The sequence below is a fragment of the Carassius auratus genome, chromosome 16 (assembly GCF_003368295.1).
Source record: "Carassius auratus strain Wakin chromosome 16, ASM336829v1, whole genome shotgun sequence".
NCBI classification, from domain to species: Eukaryota; Metazoa; Chordata; class Actinopteri; order Cypriniformes; family Cyprinidae; genus Carassius; species Carassius auratus.
The window spans coordinates 1,691,637-1,708,034 of NC_039258.1; the positions used below are offsets into that span (position 1 = coordinate 1,691,637).

The 16,398-nt window shown below is 35.8% G+C and overlaps 1 protein-coding gene across 3 annotated transcripts; it reads left to right on the forward strand.

The window, feature by feature from the left end:
* The first annotated feature begins 1,084 nt into the window (after positions 1 to 1,084).
* Positions 1,085 to 16,265, forward strand: LOC113115698 (septin-7-like). 3 transcript variants are annotated; one of them, XM_026283248.1, is made up of 15 exons: positions 1,085 to 1,234; positions 3,451 to 3,452; positions 3,822 to 3,924; positions 5,729 to 5,835; positions 6,294 to 6,394; positions 6,514 to 6,648; positions 7,916 to 8,033; positions 8,356 to 8,448; positions 8,919 to 9,015; positions 9,994 to 10,045; positions 10,316 to 10,441; positions 13,237 to 13,257; positions 14,289 to 14,424; positions 15,070 to 15,203; positions 15,381 to 16,265. In XM_026283248.1, the coding sequence occupies exons 1-15, from the start codon at positions 1,231 to 1,233 to the stop codon at positions 15,418 to 15,420; spliced, it is 1,269 nt and encodes a 422-aa protein (XP_026139033.1). In that variant the 5' UTR covers positions 1,085 to 1,230; the 3' UTR covers positions 15,421 to 16,265. The 3 variants fall into 3 exon arrangements, with proteins under 3 accessions (XP_026139033.1, XP_026139034.1, XP_026139035.1); XM_026283249.1 differs by lacking the exon at positions 13,237 to 13,257; XM_026283250.1 differs by lacking the exon at positions 3,451 to 3,452 and having other exon boundaries at positions 1,100 to 1,234.
* Positions 16,266 to 16,398: the final 133 nt, after the last annotated feature.

Consider the following 16,398-nt stretch of genomic DNA (forward strand, 5'->3'; position numbering starts at 1 on the left):
TGTAATGATGTCCTCAAATAGTGTCATGACGAAACTTATTATTAGAATAATATGGTACTGAGAAACGACTCTCGTTTCATCTCTTAGTCTTACAAAGAACAAAAAGATTAGCAAGTTTTTAATGTATTATGACAACATTTCCAAAAGAATGTAAGTTTATTTTTGCACTTTTATGTATCAATAATACTATAATTGTATATGCAAATCCAGAATGTCTATTTTTATTTTATGTTTGCTTCTTATTGGAGTGTATTTATATCTCGCTTCACTGTGTTTTTGTATATTTGTACAAGATTTTTCTTGCAATATATATATATATATATATATATATATATATATATATATATATATATATATATATATATATGTTACTGAGAAACATTAAAGGGCATACATTTTAGAAGATTTATTGTTTATGAGAAATGTTATTTTTTCATTCATTAGATGACAATTTTAGAATTCAAAAATTTCAAAGCACTCAGTCTAAAGCTAAACACAATTGCACAGAGCATCAATTTTACATACAAAAATTCGAAATAAAGAATGATAAACGGTAATAAACGGTTGCATGTTTAATAATGTATAATTACTTTTTGCTTTCAATAAAATTAAATAATTAAAAAATAAAAAACTGAACACAACTAAAAGTAAGACCAGTTTGCAAATAGTACAATGCTACTTTCATACATTTATATTACAAATAAATAACAATACATAATACATTAACCACAACAACAACAACAAAAATAACAACAACAACAACAACAATAATAATAATAATAATAATAATAATAATAATAATAATAATATAATTAGTCAAATTTGTAAAACCAAAACAAGAGTTTAATTGGTGGCACTTTTATTGTGTAAGTACTAAAAGTATGTAGGTCAAAGCTTACCCGCCGTCTTCAGACCAGAAAGATCTCTTAATGCTGAACATTTCAGAAATAATATATTGGGGTGATTACGGAAAAATATTTCAATTGTTTGTCTCTCTGTCTGATATGCTCCTGGGAGGTGTGCGTGCGTTCGTACTTAATATCGCGAGATTTATTGATTTGCCTGGCAATTCACCAAAGTTGAGTCACGTACTTTGCGTAATATTTCTCCGTTCATGTGAATGAGTGTTACGCCGCTGACGTATCTGAGTTTTGCGGAAGTGGTATCAAGGGGAATGTAGGGCTGCCAAAGAACGATCGGTTTCCAAAGCTGCACTTGAACATTAATATTATGGGTAAGTTCCGCTCACTTTTACGATATACCATACACCAAACATCGGCGTTTGAGTCTCGGTAACGTTTACGCGGCTTTTGGGTCTAGTCGAAGCATTTCGGTGGTTTAAATCGACGCCCGCTAATGTTTTTACTGTAATGTAGGTTAGTGATAGCGCGCGAGGCATTTCCTGTCAGTTTTTTTCCTCTCGCGAATCATTGAAGAGCGAAAAACGGATTTCGTTCGCTAGAATTTAATCAATATTAACCAAATAACGTTACACTCCTCTTTAAACGTCTTTTTTTTTCTTAATTGCTAAATATAACCGGCACATAATTTGCATTAATACTCATTTTTAGAGCACAAGCTAATGCAGATTAGCAGCTAACAATCACACAGTTGCTAGAATAATGCAGCAATTTCATTTCTACATTTTGCTTGCATATTAAATATTTCAACATTTTTGGAGTTTCATTTAAATATGTCCTGCGATGTCTTATGAGATGTTGTTTAGGTGGATACTAGACAGAAAGAAAAACGCTGATAGGTTTGAAAACAAATCCATGAAAAAAAATCAATGTTGTTTTGCAGATTGTTTTTAGGATTGACATTTATAATCTTATCTATAAGCATTTTACAATGAATTGGTCGTTTTTATCAATGCAAATATCATCATTACTTGCTAATGTGTGGATTGAGAGACAGCTGATGCTATGCAAAACCACAAATATATATTTAAAGCTATTTATTAATGGTTTGGTGAATAAAGGCAGATAGAAGTGTTTTAAAATGTAATTTCCTTCAGTTAATTCCTTCACATTGAACCAGATGCAGTATGTCATTCAGGCATGCTCTAAAACTGCGGTCAGGCTCTCACATCCTGTAGACAGATCTGTTTTAACAACTAAATTCTTCACCTGGTGTGACCCTGGGTTTGTGTATTTTACTTTCAACTGTGTGGCTTTAATATTTGACTTTTTATTAGTGTTGCTTCTCATCTGTTTGGCTACTTATTGCATTTTCTTCTGACTACTGAGTGCCTGAGGTTTGTGTATATTGCTCAGACTAATCATGAGATTTATTGTTAAACCAAGTTATCGTGCAGAATAAATTATGCTGGTGACATTAAAGGATGCAGCTGAGTGTAACCAAACATTTTTGGTTTGTGACCTCTGATTGTGCATTTAAGCATCTCATATTCGGCAATCTGCACCTCTTGTAGTACCACACATTAATCAGCACGATATGGTCGCACATTTTAAAACCATCTTCACACTTGTGTGGTTTATGTACAAAATATTGCTTTTGTTTGACTTTCCAGTAATTCAACTGCCAGGCCATTATCAGAAACCCTAATCGTTTCACATTTAGCTGTCATTTTATGATTCATGCATGCAGTTTTAGGTGCGTACACCTACTCATTCTTTATTATTTCTGTTTAGCACATTTTAGTCATCAGTGGGAATTATGTATTGACCAAAAATATTGGGCAAATCAAAGTTATTTGAGCTCCTTCAGTGTAGCCTAAATCTAATCTAAATCTTATAAATAACTGAATTCATATTTAGGTACAGCTGTCTGTAAAACTAATTTAATGCATACGTTTTTAGATGAAAATGGTTTTATGATCATGAGAAATGTAAACAAAGTTCATTATGTCACTACAAGTATCGTATACAACATTTTAGTATCTCTGATATAAAAATAAAGTTTTATATTTGTTCCTTGTTTTATTTATTTTTCTGTGATTTAATGTGAGAAATATTCCACATGTGGTTTTCTGTTTTATGATTGATGCCACAGACCCAAATATGATCATCCTAATGCAACAGAGCCCATGTATAAAGAGCTTTGAATATATATATATATATATATATATATATATATATATATATATATATATATATAATATTCTGCACCATCATTTCTCATGTAGTGCCACACATTAATCAGCACGATATGGTCGCACATTCATATATATATGTGCAATATATACGCACAAAATATTAATTGGAATATTTTTAGTTTCTAATTTTAGTACTACTGTACTGTTTAATAAGTTTATTATTAAAGTCCTTAATTTATTTTAGCCAAATTATTTAATTTCTTTTATCTTTACTTTTTATCTAAATAAAAAAGCCCCCTTAAACTTTTGCTCTTGACCCTCTGAAACTCTGTTCTGTATAGACTTCAGTAGATGTTTGAATATGTTTGATTTGAGTCACTTTTGTCACTGAGCAGTTCAGCTTAAACCTTGTTGTCTTTTGTTGTTTTTTTTACTTGCCAAAGCAATTTCAAGCATTTTGGACCCTGTGTGTATGTCATAAATTTGTGTGCTTTTTTTTTCTCTCCCTCTTTGCTGTTGTATGCTGAACTTTGGACGTGCAAAACTTCTCTTCTGACATCTTCATTTTGTTCCCCATCACCCTCAACCAATACCATGCATTTCTGGGATTCAAATACACAGCAGTAAGTATGACTAAAACAGGGGGAGTAGAACACGATCTCCTTCTATTTGCCTATTTGAGAGTGCAATTGAGTGTTATTCACAGTGAGCATATACCAGCAAGTCTGTCTGATCAAAAAAGTGTTTTTCTGTCTGTGTTCAGCAGCAGAAGAATCTGGAGGGATACGTGGGCTTTGCAAGCCTTCCCAACCAAGTGTACAGAAAGTCTGTGAAGCGGGGCTTTGAGTTCACCCTGATGGTTGTGGGTAAGGAAACACATTCTTTGAATGTATTGATCTCGATCTGCTTTGTAACCTTCGGTATGCAGCTTGCAAATACCAAACTACACTCAACGTGTAACTACGTTAGCAACACATTGCTTGTGATGGATTCAGTGTGTGCTGGAATCATTAAGACCACTTGAGGAGCTTCCTGTCTAGTTTTGAATGTTTGCCAGTTAGAGACTACATTCTTGACATTTGGTCTAAACGCTGTTTGGATAACCACACAGGAAGCAGGGGTTGGATGGCAGTGATTTCACATCCTGTTCAACTTGAGTTGTCAGTAAAGAACACCTAAATGGCTGACATTTTTTGAAGGCATAGCTTTGAAGTTGATTCTTTTACATTTAATCAAGTATGCAGTGATACGGGATCTGTCTTGTTTTAGCTGGAATTTGCTCCGAAAGCTGTGTTTGCTTTGGCTTTGTGTGCGAGCTGCGGTTTTGTACCCGACATCCCCTGCGTTTATGAATCTGACCCGGGGACTCATGGTTGTGCATGTTTGAGTTATTTTCGGTCGCAAGCGAAAAGGCATGTTCAATCCAGACATTATTTGTGGTCTTTACAGCTGCAAAAGATCGTCTTTGGTAGATGGTTTAAACTTTTTTGTCGCATAATATCCAAACTGATTTTAATGTCATAAATGAAGTTTTATAGTGCTTTCTCTTGCTGATTTGTAATACAAATTGGCTGTGCTTTGAGGATGGACTTTACCCAGTTGTTCTTGCATTAGTGTTTGGGTATGGAAAACGGCCAAGTCTATAATGGTGCCAGCCACTCGCCCTGCCAGAAGCAATTTACTCTAGTTAGTGTGCTGACCTCACTGTGTGAGACCGCACAGATGAATGCCACGCTCTCGTAGTTCTTACCTTCATCCAGTGCTTATCCGTCACTCTAGTAGTTTGGTCCCACTGCGTGCGCTCTGTGTTCACACTAATGCTAAACACATAATAATGAAGCATCATCACAACGCTGGAGAGGTATTGAGCTGGTCATATTTAAACTTCCAAAACAATTAGTGCTAAGTGTTTAGAATGAAGTTGACTTAGTCCCATCTTGGCCATTAACGGATTTACTAAAGAACTGGCAAAAAGCTGCTTGTGAGGTTAATTCCACTGTTCTCCCCTGGGTCTCTTAGGGTTCTTAGACTGGATGCAAAAAATGCTGTTCCTCCGGCATTGACGTAATACGTGTAGGGGAAGTTCACACAGGGCATGTCCCTGCATTCCATCTGTGCTATTATTTTAATTGTTTGTCTATTTACTCATGCATCAGATGGATGTTTTTGGCCACTGTGTCATGCCATAAATGTCACATTTTTAAGATTTTAAATGTAATGCTAGATGAGTGTATTTATCAGCAATTAAATTGCCATTTAGAGATTTAGAGAAGTGCTACATTTTACCCTTTTTGTTCTTTCAAAATCTAACAAAATTAGTTTTGTGAATCATCAGTAAATATTTTTTTAATGAGATGCAATTTTGTCACTAAATTGTGTATGTATTTATCTGGAGTATATCGCACTGTTTTTTAGATATTGTGTCTGCATCATCTATCTCAAAGCCTGTATCTGTTTAGCACTATTTATCTTTAAAAAAATGCATCTTAAAAGTCCTGTAATTCATATTTGTCTGTACTTAATTATGTTGGTATTATTATTATTATTATTATTATTATTATTATTATTGCATTAATTTAATGAATTATTGCTTAATAAAATAATAATAATAAATCTGACTGAACCCATTTTAATCTCATGTTTCTCTGTATTTTCTGTCCTTTTTTTCAGGAGAGTCAGGGTTGGGAAAGTCCACGCTGATAAATTCTCTGTTCCTAACTGATATGTACTCTGGAGAATATCCTGGACCTTCACACCGAATCAAGAAAACAGTTCAGGTATATAGAGTGATGAATTGTTTCCTAAATGTCAATAGATGCTGCTTGTTTCTTCTTAACTGTGCACTGGGAACAGAAAATGGGGAAACACTATATATATACTTGAATATAGCTTTATAAAGCTTTTTAGATCATAAGTTCAAGAACACATTTCCAGGTTCCTATGCCACTATGCTTCTGGCTTCTCGAGCATACTTAAGGAATAGCTATGCTATGTCCTGCATGTTTGTACTTGTAGCCTTGAGTCCAAAGCTTTACACAACATTTCAGCTTTATGATAATTGTCTTTGCATCAACACCACTAATACCCAGTGGTATGTAAACATAAGTGACCAAGCAGACACTAGCTACTAGTGTTTACACCAGCTATTTGTGAGGTCTTATTAAGCATTTACTAGAGCATATGTTAAGGGCCTCTGTGTAGAAATAGTAATTCAGTTGGTCTGTTGGTCTCACAGGTGGAGCAGTCCAAAGTGTTGATGAAGGAGGGAGGTGTCCAACTTCTGCTCACGATAGTGGACACTCCAGGATTTGGAGACGCTGTGGACAACAGCAACTGGTGAGATTACGATTTCAGTTGGATTGCCAGATATAATTATCACAGCATGGTTTAATATCAGGTTGCTTGATGTTTGATTGTGACAGCATGACCTGAATCTCCTGTGTTTTCTGCTCCAGCTGGCAGCCGGTCATTGATCACATCGACAGTAAGTTCGAGGACTATCTGAACGCAGAGTCGCGTGTGAACAGACGGCAGATGCCGGACAGCAGAGTGCACTGCTGCCTGTATTTCATCGCACCCTCAGGACATGGGTGAGTGATTGGAGACCTGGCCTTCTGAGTTCTTGCTGTTCATTATACGTTATAATGTCTTAAGAGAAGGTGAAAACCTACCAATTATATGTTGACATCAATCCAAAAAAAAAGCTGTATCACAGTTTCCACAGAAATATTAAGCAGTTTCCAACATTGATAATAATAAGAAATGTTAATTGGGCAGCAAATCAGCATATTAGAATGATTTCTGAAGATCATGTGACACTGAAGACTGGAGTAATGATGCTGAAAATACAGCTTTGCATCACAGGAATAAATTACATTTTCAAATAGAATAGATGTTTTAAATTGTATTAATATTTCAGAATGTTACACATTTTCACATTTTTTTATCAAATAAATGCAGTCTTGTTTAGTGTAAGAGATGCCTTTGAAAAACATTTCAAAACTTATTTTTAACCATAATTTAGTGCATAAAATAGTCTTTACAAACCTCTAGCCTTTTTTTTTTTTTTTTGATTGAACTTCTGTTCATGAACCAGTTTTCCCCATGTTTGTGATTTTTTTTTTTTTTTTTTGCTAAGATGTCTGATAATAGATTTCATTGACAAACCGGAGTTGAGGTCACTGAAATTTTCCTCTTAGTCAGTGAAAACATTAGAATGACTGAGTTACTGTATAAGCAGCTGTTCTCAGACAATAGTGGATCTGTGCTCAGTTGCAGTGAAGATGCAGGAACAGTCTTGTGTCCACACAGTCATGGTGATTATCAGAACTGAAGCGTGGAAGAAAGTAAATAGTCTGGGTGTTGTTGCCTATGATTCAAAACGGAAAACAATTTAGCAGTAAAAGCACAACACACGACCACCAGTGACTCTTTATTTTTATTTTTTTTAAATAAAAAACAACTATATTTAAAACAGCAATATTTAATTTTCATAATATTCAAAAAGTCAGCCAGTGTTCATTAAATAATTACAATAATAATACATTTCACACCGAAATAAACAACATTAGATTCATTGATTATTTTATTTCATTTGTTTATATATGCTTTAAATTCTATGGATCATCAGATATTCTATCATGATAGTTTAGAAGTCCAAATTGAGTTGGACTTCCAAACTACATTATTATCTTTTCTATAGCAACTGTGAAGGGTTTTTAACTGTGCAACAGTTCAAAGCCCTAACCTTAAGTATGAACTAGGTTTGGTGATTCTTGCATTTGCAAAGACCATTAAAAAGCTATTGAGAGAACCGTGATCATTATCATGGTGTTTTTTTGTATGTTTTTCCACCAGACTGAAACCTTTGGACATCGAGTTTATGAAACGGTTGCATGAGAAGGTCAACGTCATCCCACTGATTGCCAAAGCAGATACCCTGACACCTGAAGAGTGCCAACAGTTCAAGAAACAGGTCAGCCGGCTGTAGCCTCCAGCTCTTGTGTGCTAAGTCCTGTCTGTTTACACTCCTGATTAAGGAAAAGGCAAGAAGAGACAGCAGGAGTTCAAGCCTCCGGCACCATGTGTGTCTTGAGCACTTCGCCATCTGTCAGAGTATTATCTCTGCAGGAACCACGAGCAGGAGCGCAGCATTACCGCCCAGACAGGAAAGATCAGATGAAAAGATTTGAGCACATCCACAAATAAACAGAGGATGTTCCTCAACCCTAAACAATCGCTCTTGGTGATCCTCTGGAGGTTGTGTGATTTTGAAAGTTGTTTTTATGTTTCTCTAGATTATGCGAGAAATCCTGGAGCACAAGATCAAAATCTATGAGTTTCCAGAAATGGATGATGAGGAGGAAAACAAGATTGTGAAAACAATCAAAGTAAGAGTTCTAGATTTGTGTAACACACATATTTCCATACAAAACATTCGTAGTATAACAACCAGTAGCATAAAACTGACTGATTTTGCAGTTATATGTTTATGAGCTGTGATATCATAAATGTGTCGTTTCTGAGGGCTTTCATTAAATGATTTTTGTGTTATACTTTGTATTTCAAAAGGAAAAGTAAGAAATATTCTGTTTTCTATGATCCGTCTGCTTTAAATGTTGTTCATATAGGAGAATAAAGTGTAATATAATGATAAAGTTCTGGATCTGTGTCTGTGGAGGTGGACTGTACATGTGGTTCACCAGGTGGCTGCACATTGAAATCCTGCCAGACTTTTCTTGTTGTTTTAGCAGCCAGATTCCTTGTACACAGCCATCCATGAGCCTCTCTCTCTCTCTCTCTCTCTCTCTCTTTCTCTTGCGCTCTCTCTCTCTCTCTCTCTCTCTCTCTCTCTTTCTAGGATCGGTTGCCCCTGGCTGTGGTTGGAAGCAACACTATCATCGAGGTGAATGACAAGAAGGTTCGAGGAAGGCAGTACCCATGGGGAGTGGCAGAAGGTAGATGAACTTGAAATGGCTTTAACACTCAAATGCTTCTGAAATGTTTAAAGTTGCAGTTCATATTCAGCGAATTGCAAACAGGTGCGAATGCCAGAAGGGAGCGCGAGTGCAATGGTTTCAATAATTGTAATATTTTCTGGTATATCTAAGTTAAGTTACCCAGGAGCTCTGTTGATATAGACTTAGCTAACGTTAACTAAAGCTTGATGAATTGAGTCATTGAACACAGCAGAAGAGAATGCAACGTTAGCCAGCTAGCTAAAGCTCCGGGGGAAAATTATTAGCTAAAGGGGTAGATTTTGAGGTGAATGTACTGACAAGACAGAAGTTAAAGTGGTCCACCTTTCTATCAGTAAGCAGACCTGCCAACCTGTATGCAATTTGTGTAGCGGATATGCATTTTGACTTCAAAGTACGCTGGTACGATTTGTCACTCTAAACTACACCAAAACCTGGTGACGCCTCTGCACATGCAGTCCTGAAATCAAGCAACGGCAAAAGAAGAAGAGTTCGACCAATCATAGCGCTTGGTTCTTCCCCCAAATAGCAATTGGGGATGATTGACAGATGCGTAAAGCCTTTCATTAAAAAGAGACTGAAAATTGACACCAATAAAGATTCCTGCTTGATCCTCCTTCCACTCCCAACGTTTCACTGATGAACAGTAGGCTACAGAAATCGTAATAATAATTAGTAATAATTTTTAACTCATGACTGAAGTTAAGTTTCTCCAGCTCTCCCCAGGTTGGCAAAAAAGCATCTCAAAATGCATCAGATTGATGCTTTAAAATATGGAATATAAAACATTTTCTGTTGTTGTTCCAGGATGTGATTTATAAGCTCTATTAAATTATTACATTAGTTAGAAGTGAGGTCAGTTCTTGTGAAGTCTTATTCTGCAGTTAATACCTATAGATGGCATTTGAAGAACAACTTTATATGTTTAAAACCTGATTATCTTTTCTTTCTCCACAGTTGAGAATGGAGACCACTGTGATTTCACCCTCTTAAGGAATATGCTCATCAGGTACAAACAGTCACCGCAAGGGTTTAGCTGAAGTCTTGAGGAAATAAACTGTAGAAACACAAAAGCAGTAGCTTTGGGAGAGTGTGTGAGACTCCCCTTTAGCAATTTGACCACAAGGGCTAATTTTGTCAAATGCATTGCTTCAAAAGTGTGTTTCTGCAATATAATTGCCACTTGATTTGATATTTTATATATCTATTTTAAAGGCACTCATAATTTAAGCATGGCTTTGTGGAGCCAGTGTATAAAAATTTACTTGTTTTGTGTCAGAACCCACATGCAGGACCTCAAGGACGTAACAAATAACGTCCATTATGAGAACTACAGAAGCAGGAAGCTTGCAGCTGTTACCTGTAACGGAATCGACAACAACAATACCAGAGGCCAGCTCACCAAGTAAGATACATTTAGTATCATATCACTGATATTAAATAAACAATTCTGTCTACTTGATCCCAGAACATGCACTTCATATCAAATGACAAAAGCCTTTGCCTGCATGGTTTTTCCTGATATTCAAGATGTTTATACAATAGAAGTGTGAGTGGAAATGCCTGGAATAATGTAAGATAGCATCCGTTATATACAGGGTTAGATTCCATACAGCCTCGTCGCAGATGCTTAAAACACACTCGACTCTGACCTCGTTGCGTCACAGTGTGTGAATGTAAATTATAACACTCAAGCAACAATGTGTCCCTTGTTCTATGTGATCTCTGGTGTTGCATATATGAATTTAAACAGCCGTCTGATTATTAATAGTGTCATATTAGTGTTTACACGTCTAATTTTATACCGTTGAAATAACAAACTCACTAACACTTACTCTAAAGTTAATTTCAATGCTGAACATTTGTTATATATAGTATTCTAAGTGATGCTCAGTTTTCAAAACAGCATTGTGACATTTTATGTTGCATCATTTCCTGTTGTTTGGTTTATTAAAGAGCACACTGTTAACCTCCATACTTAGATTTGTGGCTGGCCTACTTCTGTATTTAAAGTCAACATAAAATACTGTTTGACAGGATAATAGGATAAGTAAGTCAGACAGGATATTCACCGAGGGAAGATTTAGAGCAGTACTTTATTTTATCCATTAGGAACTGATAGGATTATTAGAAGTGGCCGTTACAGAATGGAGTCGGTTCGTAATATAATATAATATAATAAATTAGAATACAATATGCATACTCTGTAATCTAAAATATAATGAAAAAAACGGGAAGAGTTTTAACAGTTAATGGGGTCAATTTCAATTTCATGTTAACTCGCTTAAATATATTTTCTGTCAGTACATTTCTCTGGTTTAAAGGGACAGTAAGTAGGAATTACTCCCATCTAGTGGTGAAATTGTATTTTGCATTCAAACTAATTTTGCTCTCCAGCGCCTCGCTTTTTCAAATGCGCGTTGCATCTACGGTAGGCGATATGTACCAAAAAGCTTTGACAGGATGTCTTCTAATAGCACTTCGTCGAGTTTTCCTTCAGGTGAACAGGTGTGTTATTTCAAACAAACTGCAACATGACCATAAACAAACGAATGTTACAGTATGAATTACTGACTGTGGAAAACATGAAATATTGTAATTAGTAGTTTGTATGTCTTCTTTATTCGTTATATTTTCTGAATTATATGCATTGTTAGATATAAAAAAAAATATTATAATATAGATTGTAACACTGACTTACCTGTCGAGAAGAAAACTGGCCACTTCAGCGTCTCTTTTGAAATCTTTATCAAGCATTAGCTCTTTCCACCTAGAAAAAGCTTCCCCGACATTAACTCTTGTTTTCTGTAATCTACGGTCACGTTTCCTTTTACGTTCTATTTTTGACTGTTTTGGCGATGATGTTTTCTTCTCCTGTGGCGCGGCATATGTATGGTCCATAATAAGAATGCAATCCAGACTTTTAAACTTGCCGGTGCAGTTTCAAGCGCCTCTCACTGCTCTGCACCTGCGTTTCTGGCTCTGACCGAAAACGCGCTGTGGAAACGCGTTGGCTTAGTACTTTTTGTCCCTCTCTGCTATTATAGTTTTGCAAGATGGCGGAACTACATGGAAGCCTCCGTCGACCTACCCGTCCCATGTATATAAAGATAATAAATTCTTCATTTACAAGGATTAGTTTAAACATTGGCATAGGTATTTGTACACCATTGAGGGCATATTTATGAATAAAAATATTGATTTTAGATAATAAAATACCTAAAAAGTTACTTATTGTCCCTTTAAGGAGATTTACATTAAAGTGCCCCTAATATGGATTTTTGAAAATGACCTTTCATGCAGTGTGTAACACTGATCTAAGTGAATGAAAACATCCTGCAAAGTTTTAAATCTGAAAGTGCACCGTATATAAAGTTATTTTCTCTCAAAAGAAAGAGTCGGCTCTGAATCATTGAAACGAGTCACTTTTAAAATGAATCCCAAGCCGTTCCATGTTGACGTCAACATTAAACATTTAGCATATTGCCCACCCACTTGTTGGTCTTTTCGCTTTGGTCTGAATGAAAATTCATTCTTTGCCACTAGGTGCAGCTTTTCCAGCGTTAAAAATAGCAGTTTCCCTAGTAACTCTGTATGCAAAGCAGCACTGTGCTCACAAACACAGCTTTATCAGGCATTACATGCATGATGTAATAAAAATGAAATCAATCCAACCAATCACAGCAGATTGGAGTCACGCAAAAGAGGGGTTTAAAAAAAAAAAAAATTGAGCGAATTGTTCAGGAGTCGTTTAGCAAGTAAGGTAAAAATAAATGCTTTTTATAGACAAAGAAAGTGTTTTTTTTTGTCATTGCATGCATGTCAACCTGTTGTTGGGGGACTCCCGAAACCAAAATATGAACCTTTTATAACCTATAATAGGGGCACTTTATGATATCCCTTCACAGTTTGCTGTGCTTGCTAACCCTTGATTTAAGAAGGCAGACTCTTAACACAAGCATGAGTGCACACATGCATGAGCGCACGCTCACAGACACGTTTGTGGTCAGGCCATGCAGCTTCCAATAGTCAAGTCACCTCTAACCTTAAATATCATTTTTGCAGGAAACCACATTAAATATGTGCACTATAATCCAGACTAGTCTTTCCTCTCATCTGCTTTCTGTTGACACATTATTTTGCTCTTCAGTGCACAGTATGATTTGTAGCATGCTAAGTGTGTGTGTTTTTGTCTTTTAGAGTTGACACGGTTGAAGGCATGTAAGTGGTCATTTACATTTTTCCCAATCCCTGTGCTGTACGGATCCTCTCTTCCTCTGGGAACGGTGGCTTGCGGTGTCTGTTATCTCCCTCTTTTTTCCATCAATTCCATGTGTGATTTTCCCGGGGAGTAATAGACCTTGTGACAGCAGCCCAGTTGAACTGGTTAGATTAGAGGAAGTCAAACCTTCCCAGTGATTCTTGATGTGAAGTATCCCAGAGTATATCCTACTGTTTGTTTATGAGTGGGAGAAAAAAAAATTTGATTGACAGGTGCATTGCCATTTTTACTAAATTTCACAAAAATGACTTTATTGAATTCAAATTAATTCTGCTCATATTTCATGAATAAGAAGTTGAGATCAGTGTTATTTGATTAATATTTTGAATTGTTTAAATATTAAATGATTTATTATTTCAATATTTAATCACTAATATTTATTAAATTTATATTTTTTATTTATTTTGCTAATATATGTCTGTATAGTTGTTATTGATTTTATTTATTTTTATTTTTTTTCTATTTCAGTTAATATATATATATAGCAGTGCATTTAGGCTATCAATTTTTACCTATCATGTGTTCCTGGGGAATCAAACCCCCAACCTTGTGCTTGATAGCGCAATGCTCTACCAATTGAGCTACAGGAACAGTATGTTCCCGTCGAAACTCTCTGCAGCTTTCCTGCGCCGCTCACTAACTTTGATCAGCAAAAATGCTTTGGCCATTAACAGCTTTCAGGTTCCTCTGGGACCAGGATGTTTGTTCGTTTGATGTTTCTCCTCCTCTTTCTCTGCCTTAGCCAGACTAGCCATGGTAAGCCATGTGTGTTTAGTTGCCAGAGGTGTTTAGAGGGTGCGATTGATCACGGGTGTCATTGATCATCTTTGTGATAAGGAGTGGGCAACGAGGGCTTTGTTTGTCCACCTTTCCATCTCCTCTTGTCTTGTGAAGATGCACAGGGATGCGCTGCTCTAGGGGAAACTGTGGGATGTGCTCTCATGATTGTTATTGCATGTGTCAATACTAGGAGCCCTATCGCCCAGATGGAGGAGGAGAGAAGGGAGCATGTGGCCAAAATGAAGAAGATGGAGATGGAGATGGAGCAGGTGTTTGAGATGAAAGTCAAGGAGAAGATTCAGAAGCTGAAAGATTCAGAGGCAGAGGTACTGACCGCACAATTCCTCAACATGTCCTAAAGGGATTAGATGATAAAACTAAAAGAATAACATCTTTATGGAAATATCATTTATTTAATTTTATTCTGAATCATAGTTTGGACCACACAGCCATCGCAAATTCCAAAAATAAGTAAAACAGTAAGAATACAGATATTAAAAATAATGATGTTATGTTTACATTGGTTTTTTGCTAAATCAACACGATGGTACTTAATCATACTTTCATTTATATTTACTATATGCACATTTCCACACCAGGGCTATTATGATTAAACTAAAACCATTAAAAAAACTGAATATGATTCACTTTTTAACTTTATTTTTTCATATATATTTAGTTTAAATTAGTGTACTAAAATAAATATAATGTAAATAAAATGTATTAAAAAAATGATTCCAGGCATATTATAATATTTGGACTTTTTGTTTTAAATAAGACAAAAAAAGATCAAAATAACTAAAACCCTACCTTAAAATAAAAATATTATTTAACTGTAATAGTATCTCAGTGATACTGAAACACAAGTTTGAAATGCTTCTTTGCTCTATAGTTAAGTTCTTCAATCAGTGTCAGTCTGCTAGGTGTGCAGTAGCAGAGCCTGACCTCTTGTTTCTGTGTGACCCGTGCAGCTGCAGCGGCGTCATGAGCAGATGAAGAAGAACCTGGAGGCTCAGCATAAGGAGCTGGAGGAGAGACGACGTCAGTTTGAGGAGGAGAGATCCACCTGGGAGACCCAGCAGCGTATCCTGGAGCAGCAGAAAATGTAATGAAACCATATATTATAGAAGATGTTTATGTAGTGTATATTTAATATATCATTTTTATATTTTCTTTTTTTAAAGACCCCTCTGAATTTCTAAAATAATGCATCCCTGCTCAGAACTGTTTTTTTTTTTTTAAACTATTATTATTATTGTTTTGTTTTTTCTCTCCCCCACAGGACTTTGGAAAAGAATAAGAAGAAAGGGAAGATCTTTTAAAATCTTTAATGATGCCCAGGTTGTTCTCATTGGCCAATCCCCCCTGACCTGATATCTGTGTAGCCTCAGACTTCAGAGGTCTGATGGAGGCGTTCAAGCTGTTCGTGGACTTCGGCTAAAGCGTTTACCTTTGTGAAACTCATTCTTAGGCAAGCCAAACCCATACCAATCTAAACGAAATCTAGAATGAATTCAACTTACCAGCTGATGTCTACACTTATATTGGCAAAAATGTCTGACCTATATTTTGGTGATAAATTGTTTGCTCGTTAACTGAATAACATGAACCTCTATAACAGAAGTGTGTTTTTTGTAGAAAAAATGTGACCGTGCTCTATTTTCCCTGGATGAAGAATCCCATGTAACGTGGCCAAATTATACAACTGTAAATGCACAAGTGACATCCAGGGACGTGCAAATGTATTATTTGCTCTTTTGGCTTATAATTTTAGTTTTTCTCTTATTGCAGAAGTGTTTCCAAAGTATAATGTCTGTCTAGTCATATCCTTTGACCACCTCCTATAACTTCATTAATGTTATTTCAGTTATTTTTATATATATATAAATATGTATACGTACACCAAGACAGCTAACGTAATATTTTTTTGTATGTTTCTTAATACTCAGCAGAGGGGTGTCTTAATTCATGGCCAGGAGCAGTCGTGCTCATGATAGAGAGGTTTCAGCATGTTTGTCTGTAAGTTCCCCTCTGCTGGACAGTATTTCAGCTGTTAGGACACGAGTCCAAAGCAATTTTTGTTTTGTTTCTTATGTTCTGCGTCTCTGTATTTTTAATTTTATTTTTCATTTGTATTGTACAGTCTCTTAATAAACTTGTGACGATACAGGGTGCTCGTTTAGATTGCTGAAAGATGTCAAATAGTGTTGCAAGACTGGGAACCGTCATAAGTTGCTTTTTTAAATAAAAATTCAAATCTACAAAAAAACCTACAATCTAACTACAGTACAAAGTTTTTG

Coding starts and splice junctions, on each gene's coding strand:
- LOC113115698 (XM_026283248.1), top strand. Junction 10,442..13,236: donor ACCAGAGGCCAGCTCACCAA/GTAAGATACATT, acceptor TTTGTCTTTTAG/AGTTGACACGGTTGAAGGCA. Junction 14,425..15,069: donor TGAAAGATTCAGAGGCAGAG/GTACTGACCGCA, acceptor TGACCCGTGCAG/CTGCAGCGGCGTCATGAGCA.